The sequence below is a fragment of the Zootoca vivipara genome, chromosome 13, assembly GCF_965207765.1.
Source record: "Zootoca vivipara chromosome 13, rZooViv2.hap1.1, whole genome shotgun sequence".
Lineage (NCBI taxonomy): Eukaryota > Metazoa > Chordata > Lepidosauria > Squamata > Lacertidae > Zootoca > Zootoca vivipara.
Genome location: NC_142596.1, coordinates 6586156 through 6611271, shown reverse-complemented (window position 1 = coordinate 6611271; position 25116 = coordinate 6586156). Strand labels below are relative to the sequence as shown.

The following is a 25116-nucleotide window of genomic DNA, read 5'->3' as shown; positions in this document are numbered from 1 at the left end:
TGGAAGTGCTGTGCCCTGCGGGCTCTTCTTGTGGCAGGAGGGGAACTGTGGGAGGGCAGCATGGAAAAGGAGGAGGATTGAGTTAACTACTATAAGATTAAGATTTGAAACTGAGTTGGAAAATTCGCCACAAGTAATCAGAATTTTTTTAGGAAAACCATGAGGAAGACTATCGAGGGAGTCGCAATCAAAATGTTAAAATAATAAGAACTGGGAAGTTCCAACTTTTCCCAATTTTCTTTTTCTCTTTTTCTTTTCTTTTCTGTGTTTTATGTCAGCAAATATGATTATGAAAGAGTTGGGGGATGCAAATCCCCATAACTCCTTCCTCCCTGTTCTCTCAGTGGCAGGGGGGGGATATGGGGGGGAGGAGGGAGGGGGGAAGCTGAACCCAACTCTCAATTGGACCCCTTTGATTCTTAAAGCACACGGGTTCCACTGGTGGCAGAAGTGGACCGGTGGGTGGAGGGAAAACGAAGGGACAGTGTTATATTATATGTTTTGTTTGTGTCTGTCTTGTTTGAAAATCAATAAAAATCTTTTTTTTTAAAAAAAAGAGATTGTGATTCCTTGCAGGGGGTTGGACTAGATGACACTTGGAACTTAACTCTGATTCTATCTCACTGCATCTCTCCATGCCAATGTCTCCCTACAGAGGCACATGCTCTTGGGCAAAAAGTCTCTTTTGTGCACACACTTTTATAGCCATGGTTATTTAGTCAGTCACAGCAAAAGAAAGGAGCAGTGGGGAAGCTTTGGGAAGGATTTAAAGGAAAAGTGCTCAAACTGGAGTGCCAGCCCCCTGTCTTAGGCTGGCTCAGTTAAGTCTACTGTGTATCCTATAAGGTTCGCATTAAGCTAGCTGCTGTCACTAAGTGTTTGAAAGCCGATAGCCCATAAGTTTAAAAACCTACACAATTTAAGAAAAACATACTATTCTTACTTGTACAGTCCTTAAGATGATCTATTGAAATAAATTCCTACTTAAACTGCTGCCTCTAAAGGTCCTATTTGGGAGAAAGGGAACCCTTATCCTGGGGAACTGATCCAAGTGACACTTGCATCGCCAACCCTCTTTAATGATCAGAACATACCCACCCACTGAACAAGGCCCAAACAGTTGGCCATTCCAATCAAAATTAATCTTGTTACCATTCTATTGATTCAGAAGAGCTCAAGTTCTATTTCCTTTTCTATTCCGATCAGTTAACATTCAAAACTACACTCTGGAAAGCTACCAGAAGACATACCTTAGATTATTTAATGCTGTATTTGCAATTTTAGTGTTTCTTTTGCTGCCGCTGGCGGCAATGCTGCTGCTGCTGCTGCTACTACTACTGTTATCATGGGTGGTCCTCAGACCTTGCTTTTTCTGTATGCTCAGCGGCTTCAATTTTGGCTTTACTTTATTTGCATTCGTTTTGTTATGAGCCGTTTTAGCACTTGTCACTTTAGCTGCACTTGTCACTTTAGCTGCACTGGTGGACAAGTGTAAAGTAGATGCACTTGGGATGACAGGAGATGCAGTTGCTGATCCAGGCTGAAGAGATCCAGCAGAAGCTCTGATGGTAACCTAGAAACATGAGACCCGGTAAACTCTCTCCTAAATGAATGGCAATCATTTATCTTGCTGAAAAGACTTGCAAGAACTGTGCATGGATAACACACGGCTGAGCAGTTCTGAGCAAGCTGCATTTCAGGGGCTGGAATAAAGGACCCTTGGTGTACCTGCCAACGCTACAATTCTGTTATTGTAACCCTCAGACTACTTTGTCAGAGGCAATGGCTAGCAGCATGCCCACCATGAGATCAGTGCCCAACCAATCACAGCTAGAGCCTCTGCTGCAATACACATTAAAGCAATGAAAGCCAAACTCCCCTCCCACCTACTCATATAAAGCACACAAACACATACACACAGCAGGGGGAAATCCATTAAAGGGTCCATGGTGGATGAAACTATCTGTTTTGCATAGTGTATGTCCAAATTTATTTGTAGCTGGTCACCCATCTAATGTCAGGTCAGGCAACCCAAGCAGGGCTGAACTTCTGCAAATCTAGGAGAGCAGAACAGATGCCACCACAAAGAAGGCCTCTATCTGCTGCAGATTTCCCAGGAAGGTTTTAAATGTTGTTAAAAGGTGCCTAGAGTTGAACCTTTTTGCAGAGAGCCTCTAGAGAGCCTTTGTATGATTTTCAAGTCCCCTCCCCACAAAAAACCCCAGCAGCAGTGGAGAACACATGAACACACACCACTCTCTCTTGCCATTTCTCTGTAGCCATTTCCCCCAAATAAGCACTACATGATGCTTTAAGCTTACTTTGGTTCCTGGAGGCAATCCCTCTAACTGAACAGGTTTTTTAAATGTCCGGTGATGCTGAGATTTGTGATCCATTTTCTCTTTGCATGTCAAGAACTGGAGTCTACACTTGGTACAACGATGTACTCCTTTTTTCTTTTTTTAAAAAAGAAAAATATATTTAAGCCAAAACATACTGATGAAATGGAGAATAGAAGCTTAACATTCCAGGGGGTTTCAAAAATCATAAACAGTGCAAAAGTGATGAGCAGTGGCTGCAAGCAATAAAGGACTAATTGTATTCATTATCAACAAAACCCTGCACTAAGTTATTGATAGAAAATAATCACAAACAATTCACATTAATTACACACCATCAGATAAGGTTGTATCCAATGTGATGTTCAGTGCACTTGTTCCACTAGTGAAATGTTTGCACCAGGGGAACCTTGCAGCCGCAAAGAAGGCACAAAGTTATCACCAATGCACTGCATAGTGAGTTTCTACTAGCACAACTGTTGCACTGGATTCCTGTTAGGCAAAATTAAAGCTCACAATCGCACTAGCAGACACAGAATGTTGGATACAGCACACAGTTTCCAGCTCCTTAAACAAAGCCTTTGCAAGAAAACAGTATGGGTCAAGGCACCATCCATTCCTACTATCAAACACTTCTTCCAAGTTCCGTCTGCCACCTTGAAAACATTTTTTAAAACTCTTCGCATTAGCCATATTCAACTTTAAATTGACATCTGGAGCTTTGTGAACATAACTGAACTTTTCTTAAGTATGCTAACTGTCAGCAAATGTTCATTGTGGATAAGGCTCTAAGCTCTATTGTTACTATAACTTCTAGAAGACCAGGGCTTTTTGGGAAAGGGGGTTAACAATTTATTAGTTACTTGTTGCTTCTACAGAGACATCTTGCATCCCTCTTGCCTAGTGCTTATACTCCAAATATAATGAAGTATTTTTACCTGGTGTCTCAAGAAATGATGCATATATGGTGCCCCAAGTTTAATAACTTTGAGGCAAAATGGGCACAGCAGGCTCTTTGTATTTTCATGAACAGCTCGAAAGTGTTTTTCCACATCTGAAAATGCTGATGATCTGTAATTGCACACCTAGAATGGAAAAAGAGATGGACCGCCTTGAAGCAACATTCTTTAGAAACAAGTCTTTGACATACATCCATGCACAAGGGGGAGGATGCTCTGAGGTACCTGGCAGACGTAGGGCATCTCCCCAGGCTTGTGATTGTCCTTCATGTGCTGCAAAAGAACTTGCTCGGTTTCAAAAGATAGTTCACATATTTTACATAGAGCTAGAAAAGAGCAGAAACAAGAGGTGAACTTTTTTTTCTTAATCAGAACCATGGGGGAGGACATGGTGGGTGGTGCCTATTAATCCAAGGACAGCTCTCAAGTCTTTTGGCAGCCTAATTTTTTAATCATGCTGTGGCAAAAATATTTGCCTATTACTTTGCTCCCAATGAGAAGCAGGGATGCTTTTAAGCTAACAAAAGCCAAATATTTCTAACCATAATACCCCATATCTCTTTGGGCTGCTGCATGCCCATGCCCCAACTAGGGCAGAGGGCATGTGCCCCCACCATGACAAAATAGCACAGCTGCCAATTAGACCAGGGGTTGTCAACCTGGTCCCTACCGCCCACTAGTGGCCATTTCAGGATTCTAGGTGGGCGGTAGGGGGTTCTACAGCACAAGCTGAATCCTCCTCCCATCAAGAAAGATGCATTAGTGGGTGGAGGTATAAAAAGGTTGACTACCCCTGATCTAGACCAATGGCTGCTGTACAAGGCACAGCATCTGAAAAACTTACTCGATGACTCATGAGGGGTGTGGCTGCTTTCGATGTGGCACTGGAGTTGGAAGGGTGTTGGAAACTGACGGTAGCAGTGCTGACAGGTGGTGTGACTTTCCCAACTCTCGCTATTCTGTTTCTCCAGCTCCAAGTGATGCTTCATGTGGTTCATAAACCTTGGAGTGACACAAAGAACAGCTCAACAGACCACATTTTTTTAATAAAAAAAAACCATTAATGAATGAACTGGACAGGTGCATATTATGTTTTTAAAAATGCCCTTTAATGGACTGCAGTGCCTTCCTCTGTGCAAGCTCCTCAAACACGTGAAAGGAAAAGAGGGGAAACAGAAAAAAACAGTAACCTAAAATGCGCTGCTATCACTATTTATCATTTCAAGCAGATTAGTGCAAGTGGGATCTCAAAGATTATAAATGAAAAATAGGGCAGATTCTCCCGAGAAACACTGTCACTCCCCCATTTCCAGGGATTACATTTCTCTTATGAAAGGACTCCCAAAGATCAACTGTCTAAATCTCCAGTATGATCTTCAGACTGTTCTGAGTGTAGCATTAGGAAAACACCATTTTGTGAAAGAATGTAAAATCAGCTTTGCACAAAAAACAAAACAAAACAAAAGCAAAGGGAAAAAACACTACCTATAGATGTCTTCCCCTTCATAGATCACTGCCTTGTCGTGGTGAAGGAGCTTGAATAGCTCCAAGAAGCTACGAGCTAGGCCATGCAGGGCAACCCAAGACGGACAGGTCATAGCCGAGAGTTTAGACTAAAATGTGATCCACCTGGAGAAGGAACTGGCAAACCACTCCAGTATTTTGCCAAGAAAACTCCATGGACATAAAAAAGGAGAAGCTTTGAGAAGAAAGTGAGAGTTTCTAAGGCATGATCTGGTTCACAGAGAGTCGAACACGACTTAGACAACTAAGCAACAAACAATAGATGTCTTACAGTGACAGTGTGAGCGACACACTGGCCAACCCTGGGCTCAAAGTTTTTATCACACATACATTTTTCAGGATATAAAAATACCTGATATTGCTCTTGAGAAGCTTCATGCAGCTGGCACACTTGAAGGTTGTATGAGTCTTCTGCTCCTGACGCACCTGCTGGATGTTACCCTCATGTTGGCCATAATAAAAGTCATTAACTAACATGATCAGTTTTCCTTCAGTTTCAGCCATTTTAGTTGATGTCCCTGAACTGTCTGTTTGCGTTATTCCCAGAAAGGTATGTGCCATATCTGGACAACAATACTGAAAGAAAAGCAAGTTAAAGAACAACTAAACAATTTTCTCTTTTAAAGAAAATAACTGAAGTATAGCCTAGAACCTAACAAAAATATGTTTGTGAACCCTCCTCTCCAAACCCAAGACCTGGTATTTTGAGCCCGGGTAACCTGCATGCATATAAGTGGGGCCAGAAGTTTTAACACATTTGTAACAAAGCAAGGGCCACAGATTTCAGATAACTTCTAAGGAAACACACCTAGAATTGTGACGGTTTTGTAACTTGAGATCAAGGGTACTTAATTCCACCCAAGTGTGATTAGCATAAATACTGATGGAGTCTCCAATTCCATAAACAATCTGTTATAAAAATGCATCTTTAGCTTACTATGCATTACATAACAGTGGAACCAGCTTTGACTTCTATGGGATGTACATTACTGTATTTTATTTTTCTGTTGGAAGCTGCCCAGAGTGGCTGGGGAAACCCAGCCAGATGGGTGGGGTATAAATAAATTTGTTGTTGTTGTTGTTGTTGTTGTTGTTGTTGTTATTATTATTAATATATAAGGAAGCAATGCAAAGAATCAAAAGCAACAAGAGAGAAAATTTAAGATCTCTTCATAATATATTTATAACGAAGCTGGAATGGTTTCAAGGGAAGGGGCTACTAGATCCAAGCTGTACAGAATTCTGCACATTTATACAACAACTCTGTACTAACAGGGCTAATACTAGTCAGTTTAATTTAATATGTATTTTCTCTAAGAGTTACAATATCCTTAATTACATACATAGAAACAAACATAGCAAACAGAAAATGCTGTAGCCATTCTGCCATTTAAAGTGCTCTTCACACAGTAAAAACCACAAGCAGCCATAAAAATTAATATGCAAAACCAAGTTATTTTTTAAAAGCAAAAATCATGATTCTCACAAAGGGCAACAGTTGGCCTCTGTGAGAACAGAGTTTTTGGCTAGATGGGCCTTTGGCACAACTCAGAAGCCAGGCCCATTTTCCATTCTTATTTATCATCTTGACAGCCATGCATGAAATTTGCTTTTGAAAGCGGATAATGTTCAAAGCACCACAGAACAGCAACTACCTAGAACCATTACATGCTTAAGTATAATTAACTTTGAAGTTCTAACATCTTTAAAACATATTAATACTCAATGCCACATCTATAATTTCATTTTGTTCCCCTTCCCCTGCCAAAACAGGTCCCTACCTTCATGTGATTTTTTAATGGCTCCAAAAGATTGAAATGAATATTACACTTTGGACATGCTTGTGGAAAAGGTGCTCCATTTTTAACATTCCTTGATGCAATACCTGTAAAAAGGAAAAGTACACCCTATCACTTAATTATCACTTCTGATCGGACACTTTCTTCAAATTTACAATTTTATGATGTACTGCTTGAGTAACTATGACAAACATACAGAGTTCACCAACAAAAGCAGATAAGATATATAACCAGTAACATTATAATTGTTCTTTTTAAAAAACAACACCTCATCTCTTTGTGTGCATATTCCTCAAAGGGCAACATGTAAGTCATTTGCTAGCTTGCCTGCAACAAACAAAAGATTTCCCCAAGTGGCACAAGTACTGTAGTTTTGGTAAACGGAAAGAAACTTTTCTGTTTCAGGCTGTCAATGTGTTATCACTAATTAATGTAGAAATGCAAAAGTGAACTAATTACTTTTTGGACTTATATTTATGCTTGACCTGCTGCTTATATGGCCTTCTGAAATGGTGATAATTTTGAGAGAATAATTGCACTCTACATGCTATCGAAATCAGTTGCTGTATTCCAGACTCTTAAATTTATAAGTATTTTCATACCATCCTTATTATATTCTCTGGGTGCTTTGCAAAAATAAATCAATTAAAATATAAATGCAAAAACTAGAAATCACTAAAAGGCACAAAATCATAAAAACGGTATAAAACAGTCAACAGGATTAAAGTGCAATCTTTAAAGCTTGGTAAGATGGGTAGACACCAAGCCACTCCTTGTAAGGAGAAGGATTCACAAGGAGAGTTATAACATGGGCAGTGTGAGGGTGCAATTGCCCCAGCACACATTTCAGAGAGGTGCTTTCAGGTACCCCCGTGACAGGTTCCCTCATTAATGCAAAACCCACAAGTGTCCCTTGTCCCTCTGAGGTTCCTGTCGCTCAGTTCTGCAAGGGTTAATAGCAGCAGAAGAGCTGTCATTCCTAGAGCTGAAGGGAAGGCTGCAAGCCAGCGAGGAGCTTCTGTTCTGTGTTTTGCTTCCCCTGTGCTTCCTCGCAAAGTCGTGGAGGCAGGTAATTGGGGGAGGCGGGGATATGCCAGATCAAGGGGCAGAATCAGAGCAGGGTGCTGGAAGAAAGTAATGCAAATGGGTGGCACTGACTTTCCACCCTGAGCAAATAAAAGGCAATGGTAGGGGAAGCAGGTGGTGGGAGCGACACTGCTTTCCTGCATTGAATGGCCTCTGGCCTCACTCTCTTCTGTTCAAACAAACCTGAGTGAACAACACTCAGTTTCCCCTGAAGCTTAATAAATATATAAATGCAGAAGTCCTTCACTAACCTGCTAAAACTAATGATACAGTCCTGCCTATCTTCAATTGAAAACCATTTCTGAAACAGGAAGCACGTATTTGCTGTTGTTTTTTTTTAAAGAAACCTAACCATAGCAAATTCTTAATTGTAAATCTGTGTGGAGAAAGAAAAGCACTATGCTGCATGGCTAGCAGTCAAAACTTTGCCACTTCCCTTCCTCCTTCCTCTACAGTGCCGAGAATGGCATGGTCTGCAGCATGCTTTGTGCCTTCATGCAGAGGGGACATTTGGCCATTTCTTTGCTACCCTCACCCCTCTGCATGTCCCTTCCACGCTCAACCCCCCCCCCACTTCCCTACTGGCACCATCGGCTGGCCCTGGGCTGTGTGGAGTGGCCCACATCCACAGTAGGTCCCTCCTCTGAGACAAAAAGAGTGGCAAAAGGAAGGGCCAGAAGGTTTTCTCTGGGACCCCAGCAGACTGCAGGTGTAGTTTGTTGTTCCCCAGGTTTTGTTTCTGCAGATGCGGGAATTCCTTTTCAGAGCATCTTGCCCTGTGCAAGGGCAGGGGGTGAGGGGAACAGATGTCTTGGATGATGATGATGATGATGATGACAGCTACTTTATAAATGCAAAAGCTGTCTTGTACTATTTCCCCATCTGTCCCAGTAATGTCTACTCCAGGGTGTAGTGCAGTGGTTCCAACACTTTTTGGGGGCCACCCCCCATCCCCTTTAGTTCCACAAACTCATTTGATGTAGTCCGATCTCCAGGTAATGAATAAGCCATAGCAGGATTTTTAAGCATTCAAAGAATATAAGCCATACCCCGAAAATAAGACATAGTGATAGGCGCAGCAGCAATGCCGCCCACGGCAGGAGGAGGGGAAAAAGTAACACATCCCCTGAAAATAAGCCAGTGTTTTTTTCTGAGGAAAAATAAATATAAGACGGTGTCTTATTTTCAGAGAAACACGGTATGTCATAGAATCATAGAGTTGGAAGAGACCACAAAGGTCATCCAGTCCAACCCCTTGCCAAGCAGGAAACACCATAAAAGCATTCTTGACATATGGTTGTCAAACCTCTACTTAAAGACCTCCAAAGGAGACTCCACCACACTCCTTGGCAGCATGTCTATTTCCAGCATGGCCAAAATTTAAAATGTTTCAATCTAAGCCCTGATGTTTCACCCTTAGTTTTATTGAAAATCACACTGCATCGTGCACCTTCAAACAGCACTCTTATACAGTGGTACCTCGACTTACAAATGACTCGACAACCGAATTTTTCGACTTATGAATGGGGGTAATGGCCGCGCACTTATGAATGTCTTGACATCCGGAAAAAACCCGCAGCGGTTTTAGATAGGTTTGCTTCGACTTACGAATTTTTCCGTTTCAATGCATTCCTATGAAAAATCATGTTTCCAATGGCGTTTTTCGACTTACGAATTTTTTGACTTACGAAGGTGCCTTCGGAACGGATTAAATTTGTAAGTCGAGGCACCACTGTACAAGCATATTTCTCTCACTGTTTTTCTGTACTCTGGCTGTGAATGCAAGATAAGTTTATTAGGGACACAACCAACAACATGGGGGGGGGGGTATTCTAGGCAAAATAGCCACCTTATACTTGGAGTCCCCAACTGAAGATGGTGCTGATGTGACTACAAAGTGACATACAGACCACCAGCAACCCCCTCCCACAAAGAAGTTTCGAAAGTAGCTTATTTTAATGTTCCCATCTGTGTTTCAGGGAGTGGTCACCGAGAGCTGCTCACTGCTGGGTCCTCACAGGTTCTGTTCACCCTCCACGAGAGCTCAGGGTGTGCACCCCCTGGCGTACACCTCCACCCCAGCTGCCCAGTCTACCAAGGGGGTGCAACACTTGTGCTAGAACCCTGGGTGCTAGAAACCCATGCTACGCCACTGAATCCACAGTTGGTGTGCCCTCTCTGTGGAAGCCTTCCACCTTTGCCTGGGGCAAGGGAGTGGTACCTGCCTGTCTCTGGCTTCCTAGGTACAATACCCCAGGTTTCTACACCTACATTACATGTTCTCGAAAGTTAATCTTACATTTTTAAACAGTCACTCTTTGCACCAAAAATTGTGGAATTCTTCTAGGACTGGAATAGTTGCCGCACCAATGCACTGTGTAATGACACTAAATTTTTCCAGTAAAGACCATCTGTTCTGTTTTTTTAAAAACATTTCTGATATATCTCTTCATGAAAATGCTGTAACAGCTGGGACAATAAGATGCTTTCCTACCTTTCTGAAGCAATGATGTGTCATTTGGAGATATAACTGAAGGTGAATCACTTCCAGAAACCTTGGCCTTTTTTGGATTAATACTGTGAGCTTCAGAAGTGGAAGGACGCTTGGACAGGCCTAAAAACAGTTTTGAAAATTAAGTAAGTCTTAATTTTAATATACTGTACTATTGCTAACACCAACCCAAACAAGCCTTGACTTGCTTTCTTCTCCAATACTCTGATTCCAGCTGATTCAAGCTGCAGAGTCCTTCAAGGTATGGTAGAATTTGGAGCATCACTGCCTTTGTGGAGGAGTCAAAGTCCTCTAACCTGGACTAAATTATCTTAGAGCAGGAAATCAGCATCCCAGAAATGAGTACAATCATCAACAAAAATGGCACAACCCACAAAACCATATCTTGCAAGGTCACTGTGAGCAGAGTTATCAAGTCATAACAACTGTGCAAAATGTTATTTGTTTGAATTAATTAAATTTGATTGTTTTATTAGCTTTAGGACATACATGGCATTCAGCATCAGTAGACATATCAAGAGTTTATTCAAGACAGAAGCACATAATTTGGTAAACTGTCATTTTTACTGAGCAGGCACTAGTGGATGATTTAAAAGATCACAATGCAATGCAAGAGAACAAGGAAAGGAGGAAACAAGGCTTCAAGAACATTGATCCAAAGCTGTTTAGGAATTTAAAAGTGAAAACCAGCATCTTGAATCATAACCAGTTCACGTGCTGGTTCACTGACATGTGCTCCATCCACTACCCCACTGTGAAACAGCCTGATACATTCAACTCTAGCTGAAGTTTCTGACTAGTCCAAGGCTGTCCAAGGCAAAGGGCATTGCAAGGTTTTGGAGGCTATCACCAGGTGAAAGTCTGCTGTGGTCTGACCTTTACAAAGAGATGCATTTTCCCCACCAGACAAAAGTTGCTGAAGCTGCTCCTACCCAGAGGTGGAGTTACCTGCTCCGGTACCCGGAGCGACGCTCATCCGAGGTGCTGCCGATCGGGTGTCAGCATTTTGTCACACACACCCACACCCTTTGGAATGGCACTCGGAGCGACCCGCCCCACCCCCACCTTGGAACACCCCTGCTCCTACCCACTGTAACAATCCAGTAACAAATTCAGGAGCTCCTGATGCTTTCAAGACGGCCCAGAAGGGCTGAATCATTGATCCAGTAACCATGATTACTTCAGCCTCCACCAGTAGGCCCATATCCAGTTCTCAGCCATCTCTAGAATTCAAAGCAGCACTAAGGTTGCAGGAGCATGCCTTACTGTTGTTGTTATTGTTGCTGTTGTTGTTAAATTTATATACCACCCTGTCTGAGTTTTCCCTCAGTAATTTGTATTCAGAGGCATGCCATCTCTAATTCTGAAGGTGAAGCTGCTCCTACCCAGAGGTGGAGTAACCTGCTCCGGTTGTATTCAGAGCCATTATTACAATGAAGTTACATAGCTGAATGCTCCTCCACAAATAAAACAAAAATAAATTATCACCATGTAGAAAACTGGCCACTTAGGAAGACTGGTTCTAATCTGGCCTCCCCCAAAGCCCCCCCCCCAAATATGGAAGAGTTATGAGAAGTCTGCAGGTAAAGGTTTGCAAGGTTTGCATCTCAGCTGGAACTAGGCAAGCAGCAGGCAAGTATAATTAAGTAACTGAGAATGACATCTAGCTTCTCAGTAGCATGCTAGCAAAGAAATAAATACTCACATGTGACTGCATATATACATGGTGCTGATAAATAAATAAATAAAAAGAATCACACCTGGAAATGGCAGGAGAGTCCTTGTGGCTCAGCTCCCCAGAACCAGAGGGTGTCAGTGAAGGTAGACGAAGCCCTCAAAAGACCTAGGGTGCAGCGAGGCTTTGTTCAGGCTGCTCAGCCTCCCTGCCTAACAGCTGATGTGTGGCAAAGCGCAGCAGCTGCCACCCGCCACTTTCCCACACGTCCTCTCACTGGCCCAAAAGCTTCAACTCTAGTTGAAGAGAAAGTTGTATGGAAAAAGAGCCATAGAACAGGAGGAAATAGGCATTTAGAGGTTTTTTAGAGGGTGCCCCCCAATTTACACAATTTCATTTGTGTGTGTGGGCGCCCGGAACATAACCTCCGTGTAATGATGGGGGACGATCACTGCAAAGCTAGTCTGCACATGCTAGAAGAAATTCAACCAAGAATTCAGAGTAAGTCTAAAATAAAGATGCCTTATGTTCAAAAACCTCAGAAGACAAGCAACACCATCATCAAAACACCTCTTCAAGAATACAGCCAGGTGCCAGAATAAGGATTTCAATGTCTGTTTTTATATTAGTTATACTTATGGAGGCTCAAGCAATCCTCTTTACTTTGAGGATCATGACAAATATGTCCAATAACCCTTAATTTACCAATATGATCCTGGTGCACCAAACGTATGCACAATTTAAAAAGCACCTCTCCTCCCCCCCGAAAAAACACATTTTATTGGTTGTTTTGGCAATGCTTCTTTTTTCTTTTTATTATAGATTTGCTCTTAATGATATGAATAATAAACTTTGAAAATGTACTACTCATACCTGTTGTAGTCACTGCAGATCCACTCTGGCACTGCATTACTCCTGAATTTTGCCTTAAACCAAAAGCTACAGGCGAAGGATTATTTGGTATAACCTGTGAAGAATTTGTTAATTAGCTCAGCTGTAATATTCCAATTAGTAATCTCTTTCTGGGTTATCTTTTCAAAAACAACATATAATGCTACCTTCATATGCATAAATTCAGTAGGGTTTAAGAAATAATCCAAAGCAATTAGGAATGTTTGTGTTTAATAGGTAAATCAACCAAATCCAAATCCAAATCTAACTAAATATGTCACCCAATTTCTGCAAAGAAATATTTTCCTTTCTGTAGAAGTCTGTACAAGTCACAGCTTGTATTCTAAGATTCAGTCAGAAACTTGCCTTGCCCTTCATTCTTATATTGCTGCCCTGGATCTTTTTTCAATCATCAATAGTCCAAAGGTCCCATATGCCAGATGGCATCCTTTTATACATAAAATACTTTACTGGTAACCCTGAAGAATGGCAACTATCGAAATAATAGATTAGACAAACCTAACTAGATTGATCTGTCCTGGGAAGAGGGGGGAAAGAGTTGGGATTTTGTTTTTTCTTCCTTTTTGTAATGGGGTGTACTCCAATGGGACCTCTCTTACTTCCCTTCTTAGAACTCATTGCTTCCAAGACGTCTTTGGCAAAACCTCTTAATTCCCATGTCCAATGTAACTGAGTCTGCAAATTAAACCGAACATTTGCAACTGAAAGGACTGAAATTTGCTTCTGTTTACCTATATCCTTTAGAATAATAGCGTCCCCCCCACTTGCGTACGATTGAAATAAATCAATTCTAACCTGAAATGCTGAGAGAGCTGGAAAGTTATTGGAGCTCGCAAGCAGTACCCTAAGAGGATGCCAATGAGCCAAAAGTCCACAAAAAAGACTCAAAGGACTCCAAAAAGGTGCACAAGAACTCTCACTGCTGCCATGCTACCCACCTCAACAACTGTTGGGCAGGAAACTCTATGTAGTGTGGCAGGCTCTCCACTTAAGTGCATTTCCCTCATGTACACAGTGGCCCAGGAATGTAACCCCTGTGTAGGTGGGGAGTCACCTGTATAAGACTGTAAGCTCCTTTGGGGAGGGAAGTGCCAATACATACCAATGCTACAATAGCAAATCAAACTAAATAGCAAATCAAACTAAGACTGATGTAAGCAGGGGAGTCTTCCAGAACAGAGGTAACTGAGGCGCTGCATACCTCTGCCAGTTCTAGAGTGATAGTTTGCTTTCATTTCTATCTACATCAATGCAACCCAAGGAACACCCTACAGGATAGGGAAACATCATTCCGAACCAATGGCTTGGGCTGATGGAGCTGGAGTCCCAGTCAGGGATAGCCCAGTAGGTAGAGCATGAAACTTTTAATCTCAGGGTCATGGGTTTGAGCCCCACATTGGCAAAAGATTCCTGCATTGCAGGAGGTTGGGCTGGACGACCCTCAAGGTCCCTTCCAATGCTACAATTCTATTATTCTTTCCTTAGTGGTCACAGGCATCGAATTCCAGCTCTGCCATAGGAGTTCTTAACTGGCCCAAGTGAAACTTGTTACAACATTGGCAGGAAGCAACAGCCATTTCAGTAACAGGTTGCCGTTAAAAAGTAGTATTTCAATGCAAAACAAGTACAACAAGCCACCATCTTCATGATACTGGATACTTTACCATTCAGGTACATCTTTTCTGTACTCCTCATCTCAAATGGATTGCTCCCAGCTCTGATCACTGGCTCTCTACTTTTGACTTTTCAGCTATCAATTCCAGCCCTCCCACTTGGAATAGCCACAACAACTCACTTCATTTTACAACTTGGCAGCAGGCACAACTTGCAACGTACAAACCATAGAATAATATACTGATCCTACACTATTTTCAGTGGGTTGTTGTTGTTCTTTCTATGAGTTAAGATGCTTAAAATTACACCTTCAGTTGGGGTGGGAAACTTGTAGCCCACCAAATGTTCTTGAACTCTAACTCACATTATTCCTCACCATCTGCCATGCTGACAGGGGAAAATAGGAGCTGGAGTTCAAAAAATGAAAGACCACAGTTTCTCCATCCCTATCTTAAATCGATTGCTAACTGTAATTAGCAACTTAAATACATTACTGCTTCAGGAAACATGAGAAGCTGACAGTGACTGTCAATGGTTCTTCAGGTGTCAGACAGACGTCTCTCCCAACCCTTCATATTGGATTTGAGGATGGTATACAACAAAAAATGAGTACAGTCGTACCTTGGAAGTCGGACAGAATCCATTCCGGAAGTCCGTTCGACTTCCAAAACATTCAGAAACCAAAGTGTGGCTTTTGATTGGCTGCAGGAAGCCCCTGCAGCTAATCGGAAGCCACAGAAGCCCTATCGGATGTTCGGCTTCCAAAAATAGTTTGCAAACCGGAACAGTCACTTTCGGGTATGTGGCATTCGGGAGCCAAAATGTTCGAGAACTAAGCTGTTCGAAAACCAAGGTACAATTGTACAATAAAACACAGAACAAACGATAAACCTTGAAACAGACCAAAACCAGCTCAGTTAAATCTGTTAAGCTGCCTGGGCTCAAGGGAGCTTATTTCCAAGTAAGCATGCATAGAACCACAGTGAAATAGTTCGGTAAAGATGCAGTGGTTAAATTATTAATTTTTGCAAGCATTCCCACTGTCTTCAAACCTCTCCCTCGAGCAGCTTAGATTTCTTACAGGTATAGGGTGGCCATAACTTCACCTCAGAGTTATTCCTCCACACAAACAGTTGAGCAAGAGTCAAGTGTTCAATTGTCAATCAAACAATCAATCAGACTTTATTCGACCGTCATTCAGAAATAAACATTTATGCATACAAAAATTAAAATATCAAACATCTAAAGGAACTTAAGACTTAAACCGACAATAAGAAATAGGCTAGACCCATGCCAATGCTGTCAATTTTAACCTTACGACGCCAGAAAAAGGGCCAGAAAAAGAAATTTGGTCACCAAGGAGGCTGTTGTTCCAGTAAACTTGTTCAGCAAAAACAAAACCTGTCTTTCTCTGGCTAGAGAGCTAAGTTGGCATAGGAGTGAAGCTATAAGTTTTTGTCTAAGATCTGCATAGAATGGGCAGATCAAAAGAATATGTTTAGTTGACTCAACCACCCCCAGGGCACAATGACAAGATCTCTGGGCATATGGGAATCCCCTGTACCTTCCCAACAATACCGCCGATTCCAGGACATTAAACCTAGCAGCTGTGAGGAGTCTACGGTATTCCACATAGTGGATTTCCGCAAGATAAGGGACTGGTGTAATCTGAAATAGCTGATCCCCCAAGAACATCCCAGGTTTCACAACGGCAATGCCCTCTTGTCTAGCAATGTCACTCAGTCTTTGAGAGATCACAGCTCTGGCTTGACTAAATGTCATAGACTCCAGGAAAAGATGTGACAATCCGCAGGCCTGCACTTCATTTATGATCTCCTTTTCCCATGATGATTGGAAATCATCCCTCAATATCAAAGGGGCCATGGGTTAAAACATAGCTTAAGCCATAGCCAGAGTTTTGCCTTCAAGGCCACGTACCAGAATGCTTGCCAACCAACCTCTAATCTCATGACCGCATCCGCTAAAGAAGAGGAGATCCTAAGGATGTCTCTAAGAAATCGTGATTGGGTAGATTCCAAACTGAGAAAATCCCTACGGGTATCCAGGGAAATGCCCACCAACAGGTCCGCATAAAAGGAATCCTCATTATCCTGGTTTCACTCCTTCCTGCCTTAGAACTCAGGGAAGATGCAAAATAGCCCACAGGCAGGGGCTAAAATGACATACAAATCTTTCCCGTTTCTCACCAGTTCTGCTGGACCTTGTTGTTTCTACCAATCTACCTATGAAATGCTGGGAGCGTGTCTTTGAAAGGAGGCAAACATTTAATCGGTCCTCACTAGCTCTGCAATTTAGGATCAGGGAGGAGTAAAGAATGTGCCAGATTATGCATGCACATTTCATAGAAGGTATCATATTATAGGACATCTCCTTCCTATGCAAAAGAAAAAGGGAGGAGGAATGCCAGCTGCAATTTTTATGAGATCTTGTAATGATTTCTTTGCTTTTAAATCAGCAGCCTGAGCTCTTTAGTGAATTACCATAAATGTTTTAATTAATTACACATTGCAACTCTAAAATCTATAAAAGTCAAAGAGGAGGAATCTACAGTCCTCCAGAAGACTCCAATTCCCATCAGCCTCAGTCAACATGACTAATTGTAAAGAGATGATAGGATACAGACCATATGAAAAGTCATGATTACTATTATAAGAACATTAAGTAATTTTATTTTAAAAGTCTTGAAGAGTTCAACTTTTGATCAGTTTGTTTTCCCAAATTACTCTTTCTGAACATGCTAATTTTCAGGCAAAGCTATGCTGTGTCAGCAAAACCAAATGACTTTCAGAGTCTTTAATGAGTACTGTTATGCCAGCACTGTTCAGTTAATAAAAGAAAACCCCTCTTTGAATAAAATAAAAGGGTCAATTCTCACCCGATTTAATGATACTGGTTGTGCTGTTACTGTGGCCACTGGCTTGGATGGAGACTGAGCCATTACAGGTATGCCGAGGTTCCTTGCTAATGATTGAGTGGTGGCAGATCTATTGATGGGCTGAGATATTCCAGTGCTTGCCTTGGCTGCCTCCTGCAGTGATGAACACCCAGGAAGAGGTCTCTGCAAGACCTGAGAGGTTCCTGAAACATTACTGACCCTTGGCTGCGGCTGAACAGCTAGAGTACTAGTTACAGGTCTTGTTGCAGTGGGAAACCCTGGAGAAACAGCCACAGCACCTGCCACAAATAATTATGAAATATATTAAACTCCACCACATTCAGACTATAAGGAGTTCAGTTCTACAAAGTCACCAGATTGAGCACATCAGAATACCTCTTTTGGGTGCACCATTCTGCATTCCAATCCGTGGTGAACTGGAGTTGACTCTGTTCAATATATCTGTTTAAAAGTGAGAATTGTTTGTCTGTTAATTAGTTCAACTAGAAAGTAAGGAGATGTAAAATATACTGGTGTGAACATATGGAAGAGAATGCAAACAAATCAAGCTACTCCTCACCATGAAGTTACAAGCAATTCTAAAATAAGTACCCAAATGTTTGGCAATCTTCACACAAGTAAAGCCAGTTGCTAAATTCCTTTCAAATACCCGCTAAGAATGAAGTAGGACAATCATAGGCATGTCCTTTTCAGTATGCCTGTCTAATTAATGTACAGGTGAAACTCGGAAAATTAGAATATCGTTGAAAAGTGCATTTATTTCAGTAATGCAATTTTTATTTTTTATTCTTTTAATTTTTACAAATGCTTTCTTTTGGAAATTCCACATTAATAAAACAAATAGTTACAATAATACAAAAATAAACATAAATAAACATCGCTATTACATTTCATTAATTACATTCCATTTATAATTGACCCGCATAACGACAAATAATTACAATTACAACAAATAAAGGCTTGACATATCTTGCTTTGCATGTCATGCATCTATCTCATATATTGGTTTCACCTTTTAAGTTGTGTTACTGAAATAAATGCACTTTTCAACGATATTCTAATTTTCCGAGTTTCACCTGTACAGTGGTACCTCTGGTTACGAACTTAATTCGTTCTGGAGGTCTGTTTTTAACCTGAAACTGTTCTTAACCTGAGGTACCACTTTAGTTAATGAGGCCTGCTGCCGCGCCGCCATCATACGATTTCTGTTCTCATCTTGGGGCAAAGTTCTTAACCCGTGGTACTATAGGTTAGCAGAGTTTGTAACCCGAAGTGTTTGTAACACAAGGTGTTTGTAACCCAAGGTACCACCGTATCTTCATCTTGCAGTTCTTACCACACACATGTACGACTATGCCGTTGGGTTTCCCAAAACATCTCCAACACTTGCTAAAAAATTAAAACTTGTATGAGCAAGTCATTCATTAAAATGGGATCCTAAAAACTTGGATTGTGCTAGTTGTGTAAGCCTTTATCTCAAGTGTCAAAATAAGGGTGCAACTGCACACTAAAAGTAAATTATATTGAAGTCAGAAATATGGACATGATCAGGTTGCAATCATCCACTGTGAGTTACATAGAAAAACAAAATCATTCTGGTAGTTGTTCAGAAATCACTTATTTTGGGGCACCCTTCATTTATAACAAGGTGCTAGAAAACCCTCAACAAGAACAGAAACATTCAATATAAGACATATCACTAAGAGCAATATTTTTCCAAAAATGTCACCTTACAGGTATTCGATGGTTTTGAGCTCAGGATCTCCCCGACAAATATGGGTTCGTCGTCATCATCATCATCCACAACAATTGGTTTCCCTTTCTGTTGCCATGGCTCAAGCTCTTCCTCTTCGCATTCCATAAAGAGCTCTGCCATCGTGGCACTAGATAACAAACAATAGTTTTGTGTAAACCACTTAGAGGTTTTATATTAACCACTTGGAGGTTCTAATGATTAAGAGGTATATAAATCATGTAAAATAAAACGAAACATAAACAAATACAAAAATAATTAAGCAGATTAATAACCACCAGATTAAGCGTATGTTTCTTGAGGGCAGGTGCAACTCCATCTAGATCAGGCAGTCTGCCCAATTCCAGAACCAGAAACTAGCCACCCAAAAGGCCTTTGTAATGTCAAAATTCCCCCTCAGCTTACTGGCCCTCATCCAGCCAACCACTGAATCCAGGCACCAGTGCAGGGCTAGCATAGTCACACCCAACTCAGATTTAAAAGAGAAAGAGAGATGGGCCTATTGATGCAAATTGATGGCACCACACTCCCAATCTCCTAATGATGCTCCAAACACATTCATATAGATGTTGAACAGCTCTGGGGTCAAAATGATACCTATAGCATGTCACCGAGCAACTGCCAAGGAGATCAAGTGCAGCAACCCAATGGCACCCACTGAAACTGTCCTATAGGTAGCAGGGGAACCAGTGCAACACCACTCCCAACCCAAAACCCAGTCTAGTAAGAAATCGTAGTCAATGGTATCAAAAGTTACAAGATTTGAACAGAACCAAGAGGGTTGCATGGTTCCCCCCAAAAGATTATTCATCAGGGCAACTAAGGCTAACACAGTCTTGAAACCAGGACTATTGAACTGCAACAGATCAAGGGAACCAGATTCCTCCACCTACTCAAGTACCTTCCCGAGAAAGAGTGGATTTCTGACAGGGTTGGTTGGGGTGATCATAAACCTCTGCATCCAGGGTATTCTGTTTCTTTCCAGAAGCAGCCTTGGTATCTCCTCACTTTACAAGTTACAGATTGTCTCTGCCTCAGGTAAATAAGAGCAGGTTTATCACCAGAAATACTGAGCAGGTCTCAACTGTAGAGCTTAAGGCTTAATAACCACATGCTGACAAGCCACACTTTGCCTTACACACAATCAGATCCTGGTCCATCTAAACCAGGCACCCCCAAACTGCGGCCCTCCAGATGTTTTGGCCTACAACTCCCATGATCCCTAGCTAACAGGACCAGTGGTCAGGGATGATGGGAATTGTAGTCCAAAACATCTGGAGGGGCGAAGTTTGGGGATGCCTGATCTAAATTCTGTATTGTCTACCCCAAGTGGCAACAACTTTCCAAGGTTTCAGACACAGGACTTCTCTAATTACTGATTGCAGGGATTGAAACAGCTGAACACAAACCTTACACACAACAAATGAGTGATGGTTCCTAGAAAAACACTCAGGTGGGCAGGGCAGTTTGCATGCAGCAAAGAGAAGGATAAACAGAAAAGTAGTGAAATCTCTTTGCAGAGAAACAAGGCAGTCAACTGAATTAAATTCTTCAACAGAAGTAAAATCATATTTAATAATTATTGTTACAAAAGTTGAATGCCTCCCCCTCTCTGCTGAGCAGTGGCAAGAGCTCATGAGGTCCCAGGATCTGTGATCCTTTGGAGAACTGAGACACAGCAGAGACTGTTGTAGCTTTAAGAAATATGGTTTATCCACCTATTTACACCTTCCGTTTGAATGGCGAAAGTCCAGATCTTACGGATGATCATTTCAAGGGGGGGTTTGTCCACACAGCAGTGTCGCCCTGGAGTCCAAGGAATCTGCCCCAGCCAGCCTGCCCACAGGTGGATCCCAGTCTCTTCCTCCTCCTCCTCCTCCTCCTCCTCCTCCTCCTCCTCCTCCTCCTCCTCCTCCTCCTCCCCATAACATCTTGCTACCAGAATCCCTTTTCCTTTTCCTCAAATGCAGAGTTACCGTGGCAACCTTCTTTACCCCAGTGTCTGTTCACATCTCAGGGCAGGGGGGGAAGGACAGTCAACTTGCACTGCCAATGGCCCTCAATTGTTTAATGGCCTTAGCTTGGCCAGGTTGCTCTGCAGTTTGTATTTCTCCCTTCACATCCCAAATAATCAAAGCTGAGAACATCTGAAAACTACAGTCAGGAAAGAAAATCCCTAAATGAAACTGATTTTTTTGTGATTTTCTCAGTTAAATCCATTATTCCAGCAAGGTGGAAGTATCTTTTAAGGTAATAGCTGATGCGGTGGGATCAGTGCTCGGAAAACAACAGTAATCTAAAAAAGCAAACAGCCACCACCACCACACCTGGCTCTGTTGGTCTACTGCAACAACATACCATCTTTGTTAGAACTCACAACACAATGTAAAAATCTAAGAGTTACAGAACCCTTCTGCCTAGATTTTTTTTAAATGAAAAAAAAATGTTTAGCTGAAATAACTGCACTGAACTCCTCTCTACAACTTACTAAAAATGGCAGTGGATGAATCCTTAACATTGTGTTTAACATTGTGTGTAACGTACAGTATTAGGATCTCAGGTTATACAGGAAAAAAGCAAAGGAGCTCCTATTAAAAATATAAGAATTGGTAGTTAGCTTTGTCTGTCCTTTTGTTAGCACAGACTAGAGCATGCAAGTCACATAAGGCAAAGCAAAGGGCAACTGTTACATCAGAAATGTTAACGTTCTTCTTAAACAATGTCATGTGGACTCCTTTGCCTTTGGATCAACTGTGCTGTGTACATTTTTTTAAAATATAATTTTTTACCATATAAGCAGCACAGTGCTGTATCTCCCCAAGTGCTCTGTCTTACAAATGATGGGAGAGTTCCAATTAGTGCTAGAAAGCTGCCTTCAATGATCTGACTATGGAAGGTCTGACAGGCTACACTATTATTAAAAACTACCTTACTGACTGAGAGCCTTTCTTTAAAACACACACACAGATTCAATATTCAGTCTGTTACAGTTACACAATAAAAGTAACCTATGGCTGCAGACCTGTTCACTAGGCCTCTCCAAAAGCTTGTCTTTCAATGTTTTGGACTACATCTCCCATCAGTCCTTGTCAGTATGGCCAATGGTCAAGGATGATGGGAATTTTAATCCAGCAGCATCTGTAGAGCCACGTTTCCCACCCCAAATAAAACAGCATTCCTGACTGAAAACAGCAAAGTGTGTTTTCAGATAGATTCAGATAGTTATGCCTGAACTGGACCAATTTTAAATGAAACAGTTCTGTTTTAGCAATAAAACACCACTTCCAATCAGTAACTTGAAATGTCTCAAGACTGTAAGGTGTTTTGTTTGTATGTTTGTGCTCAGTTTAACTTCAATTCCTTAGTTCTTGTGAGGGTGCCATCAGCAGACTCAATGTTTTGTTCGTATATCTTCAGATTTAAAATGAAAATGGATTTCATACAGTTGGTAGTATATTAGAAGAAACAGCCCCCCTGCATTTTTTCCACATAAGAGAAAGGTTATTCCAAGATGATTACTATAATAATCTTATATTAATCGTTCTGCCCAGACACTAAGGTCCAGCACAGAGAGCCTCATGGCAAGAAGGGAACCAGACAGAGGGCCTTCTTGGTAGTGGCACCCGCCCTGTGGAACGCCCTCCCATCAGATGTCAAAGAGATAAATAACTACCTGACATTTAGAATACATCTGAAGGCAGCCCTGTTCAGGGAAGTTTTTAATGTATTTCTTTGTATTTTTAATCTTTGTTGGAACCCGCCCAGAGTAGCTGGGAAAACCCAGCCAGATTGGCAGGGTACACATTATTATTATTATTAATAGCTCAGGATTTTAAAATTTTGATTTCCTTTTGTATTTATAAATAGTGTTGGTCATTTGTTATGCATGTTATAATTTTAAAGCTTTATTAAGTTTCAATGATTTTAATGTACAGTATACTGACTTGGTTTTTTTTTACGAGTTACCAGTTTATAAATATATCTTATAAATAAAATTAATTTTCAGAAGATCTTTGATTAAGCAACAAACAGAATGGAAGGATATGGGTATAATGCTTGTTCTAGGTTTAATAAAGTCTAGTGTACAGGCCAAGGGAAATAATAGGACCCCTCCATTTCCTCTTGTCATACCCCACCTAGAGTACTGTGTCCAGTTTTGGACATCACAGTTAAAGGATACTGACAAGTTAGAATGTGTGCAAAGGAGGGTGGCCAGCAAGCTCAAGGGTATGGAAACCAAGCCTTGTGAGGAATTGTTGAGGGACTTGCATATGTTTAGCCTAGAGAAGAGAAGACTGAGAGGTGATATGATGGCCATCTTCAAATATCTAAAAGACTGTCATATGAAAGATGAAGCAAGCCTTGTTTTCAGTTGCTGCAGAGAGTAGAACACACGCCAATGCATTCAAATTACAAGAGAGAAGATTCAAAATAAACATTAGGAACTGCCTGAGCTGTTTGACAGTGGAACAGACTACCTTAGGAGATGGTGGGCTCTCCTTCATGGGAGGTTCTTAAAACAGGTGGGTGACGATCTGCCAGAGATTCTTCAGCTGTGATTCCTATGTTGCAGGGAGTTGGACAAGATGACACTGTGGGTCTCCTCCAACTGTACAAATACTGTATATGATTCTATAAATCCTACTTAATGAACTGAAATGGCTACAAACTGCTGTATATCCTGGGATCACCTTGAAGAAGTAGTGTTGCAAGTGTAGCAGCCCTGCACAGATCATCCAGGGAGAGCTGAAAGCTTGGTTCCTGGCCTTTATTATTTTTCTCACCACAACCACCCCTTTCCCGGGAAAGTCTGCTATGAAAAACAACAAGCACGTGTTAACTAACCCACTTCAAACAGCACATTATTCAACAAGAGCAGACCTATTTTAACCCCTCCCCCTTCCCCATCAAACTAAGGCAGGCATCCCCAAACTGCAGCACTCCAGATGTTTTGGCCTACAACTCCCATGATCCCTAGCTAACAGGACCAGTGGCCGTGGAAGATGGGAATTGTAGTCCAAAACATCTGGAGGGCCGAAGTTTGGGGGTGCCTGAACTAAGGCTCCCTGCTGCTTTTGCTACAGCCGGCTCAGCAAGCCTTTCTTCAAATTCTTCCTGGGACAAGGTTGCCTGAAGCAGCCAGAACGGGTACATGGGCCGGGGGGCGGCGGCCCTGAGCTCAGCGCGCAGAAAGCTAGTTGCTTAGCTTAGCGCTCGCTACTTCCCTCCAAGCACACCAGAATGCCCTTTGTGTGAAAGTGGTGCAACCCCGACATGGCTTGGGGCTGGGCCCGAGATGCTGCGCGGAGGGCCGCCACCGCCCCCTTCCCCGCCCCCGGGGCTCCAGGCTACCTTCTCCCCATCCCGAGAGGGAGCTTCCCGCCAAACCAGGCCCAGCCCTCGCCCGCCTCCCCTCGTCGGCCCCCGACGCCAGGGGAAACCCAGGCCCGTTCAGGCCTCACTCTGCACAGCCGCCCCGCAGGCAGGCCTGCCGAGGAGGAGGAGGCGGCGGCGATGGCGAGGTGGCCTGCCTAAGCCACGGGGTCACAGCCAGGCCAGGCTGCCCTCCCAGCCAAGATGGCGGCGGCGGCGGTCTCATGGGAAACAATCCCTCCTGAGGGACCACCGTGACGGAGAGCAGGCCCGGGCCGGGCGGGCGAGAGAGGGAAGGAAGGGGCTTACCGTGCTGCGCCTGAGGAAGGAGGAGGAGCGGGGCGGGCGGAGGGGGGGCGACGCGCGGGCTGCCGGGAGGGTGGTGGAAAGAGCGGGGCAGGCCGAGCCTGTGGAGGCGCCGCGGCAGCAACGGCAGCGGCAGCAGCAGCGCCGCCTCCAGCTCCTCCTCCTCCTCCTCCTCCTCCTCGTCTTTCGCGGCCTCCTGGCGGCGGGCGCGCGAGGGGCGTGGCGTGAGGCCGCCGGGCCGTCCTCCGCTCCCCTCAGGGCGGCCGCAGTCCCTGGCGATAGCTGAGCGCGCGGGCGGAGGCAGCTCCGGGTATAACGCAAGAGGAAGGCGCTGTCGACGCGGCGCG

The 25116-nt window shown here is 42.7% G+C and overlaps 1 protein-coding gene across 8 annotated transcripts in view; it reads right to left on the bottom strand.

The window, feature by feature from the left end:
- Window positions 1-24936, bottom strand: part of ZNF280D (zinc finger protein 280D) — a 41009-nt gene extending 16073 nt beyond the window's left edge. Inside the window, exons 1-15 of one of the 8 annotated variants that reach the window (XM_088657193.1) lie at window positions 24773-24856; window positions 23569-23652; window positions 19072-19220; window positions 17713-17778; window positions 17317-17615; window positions 12768-12861; window positions 11925-11948; window positions 10202-10321; window positions 6604-6707; window positions 5175-5398; window positions 4143-4300; window positions 3524-3624; window positions 3278-3424; window positions 2322-2456; window positions 1251-1573 (exon numbers count right to left, since the gene is read on the bottom strand). In XM_088657193.1, the coding sequence (XP_088513319.1) occupies window positions 1251-1573; window positions 2322-2456; window positions 3278-3424; window positions 3524-3624; window positions 4143-4300; window positions 5175-5398; window positions 6604-6707; window positions 10202-10321; window positions 11925-11948; window positions 12768-12861; window positions 17317-17615; window positions 17713-17778; window positions 19072-19213 (1937 nt within the window). In that variant the 5' untranslated portion in view covers window positions 19214-19220; window positions 23569-23652; window positions 24773-24856. Of the gene's footprint in view, window positions 1-1250; window positions 1574-2321; window positions 2457-3277; window positions 3425-3523; window positions 3625-4142; window positions 4301-5174; window positions 5399-6603; window positions 6708-10201; window positions 10322-11924; window positions 11949-12767; window positions 12862-17316; window positions 17616-17712; window positions 17779-19071; window positions 19221-23568; window positions 23653-23781; window positions 23900-24772 lie in introns of those variants that run through there. The other 7 variants (XM_035130599.3, XM_035130598.3, XM_088657195.1 and 4 more) reach the window with 7 other exon arrangements.
- Window positions 24937-25116: the final 180 nt, after the last annotated feature.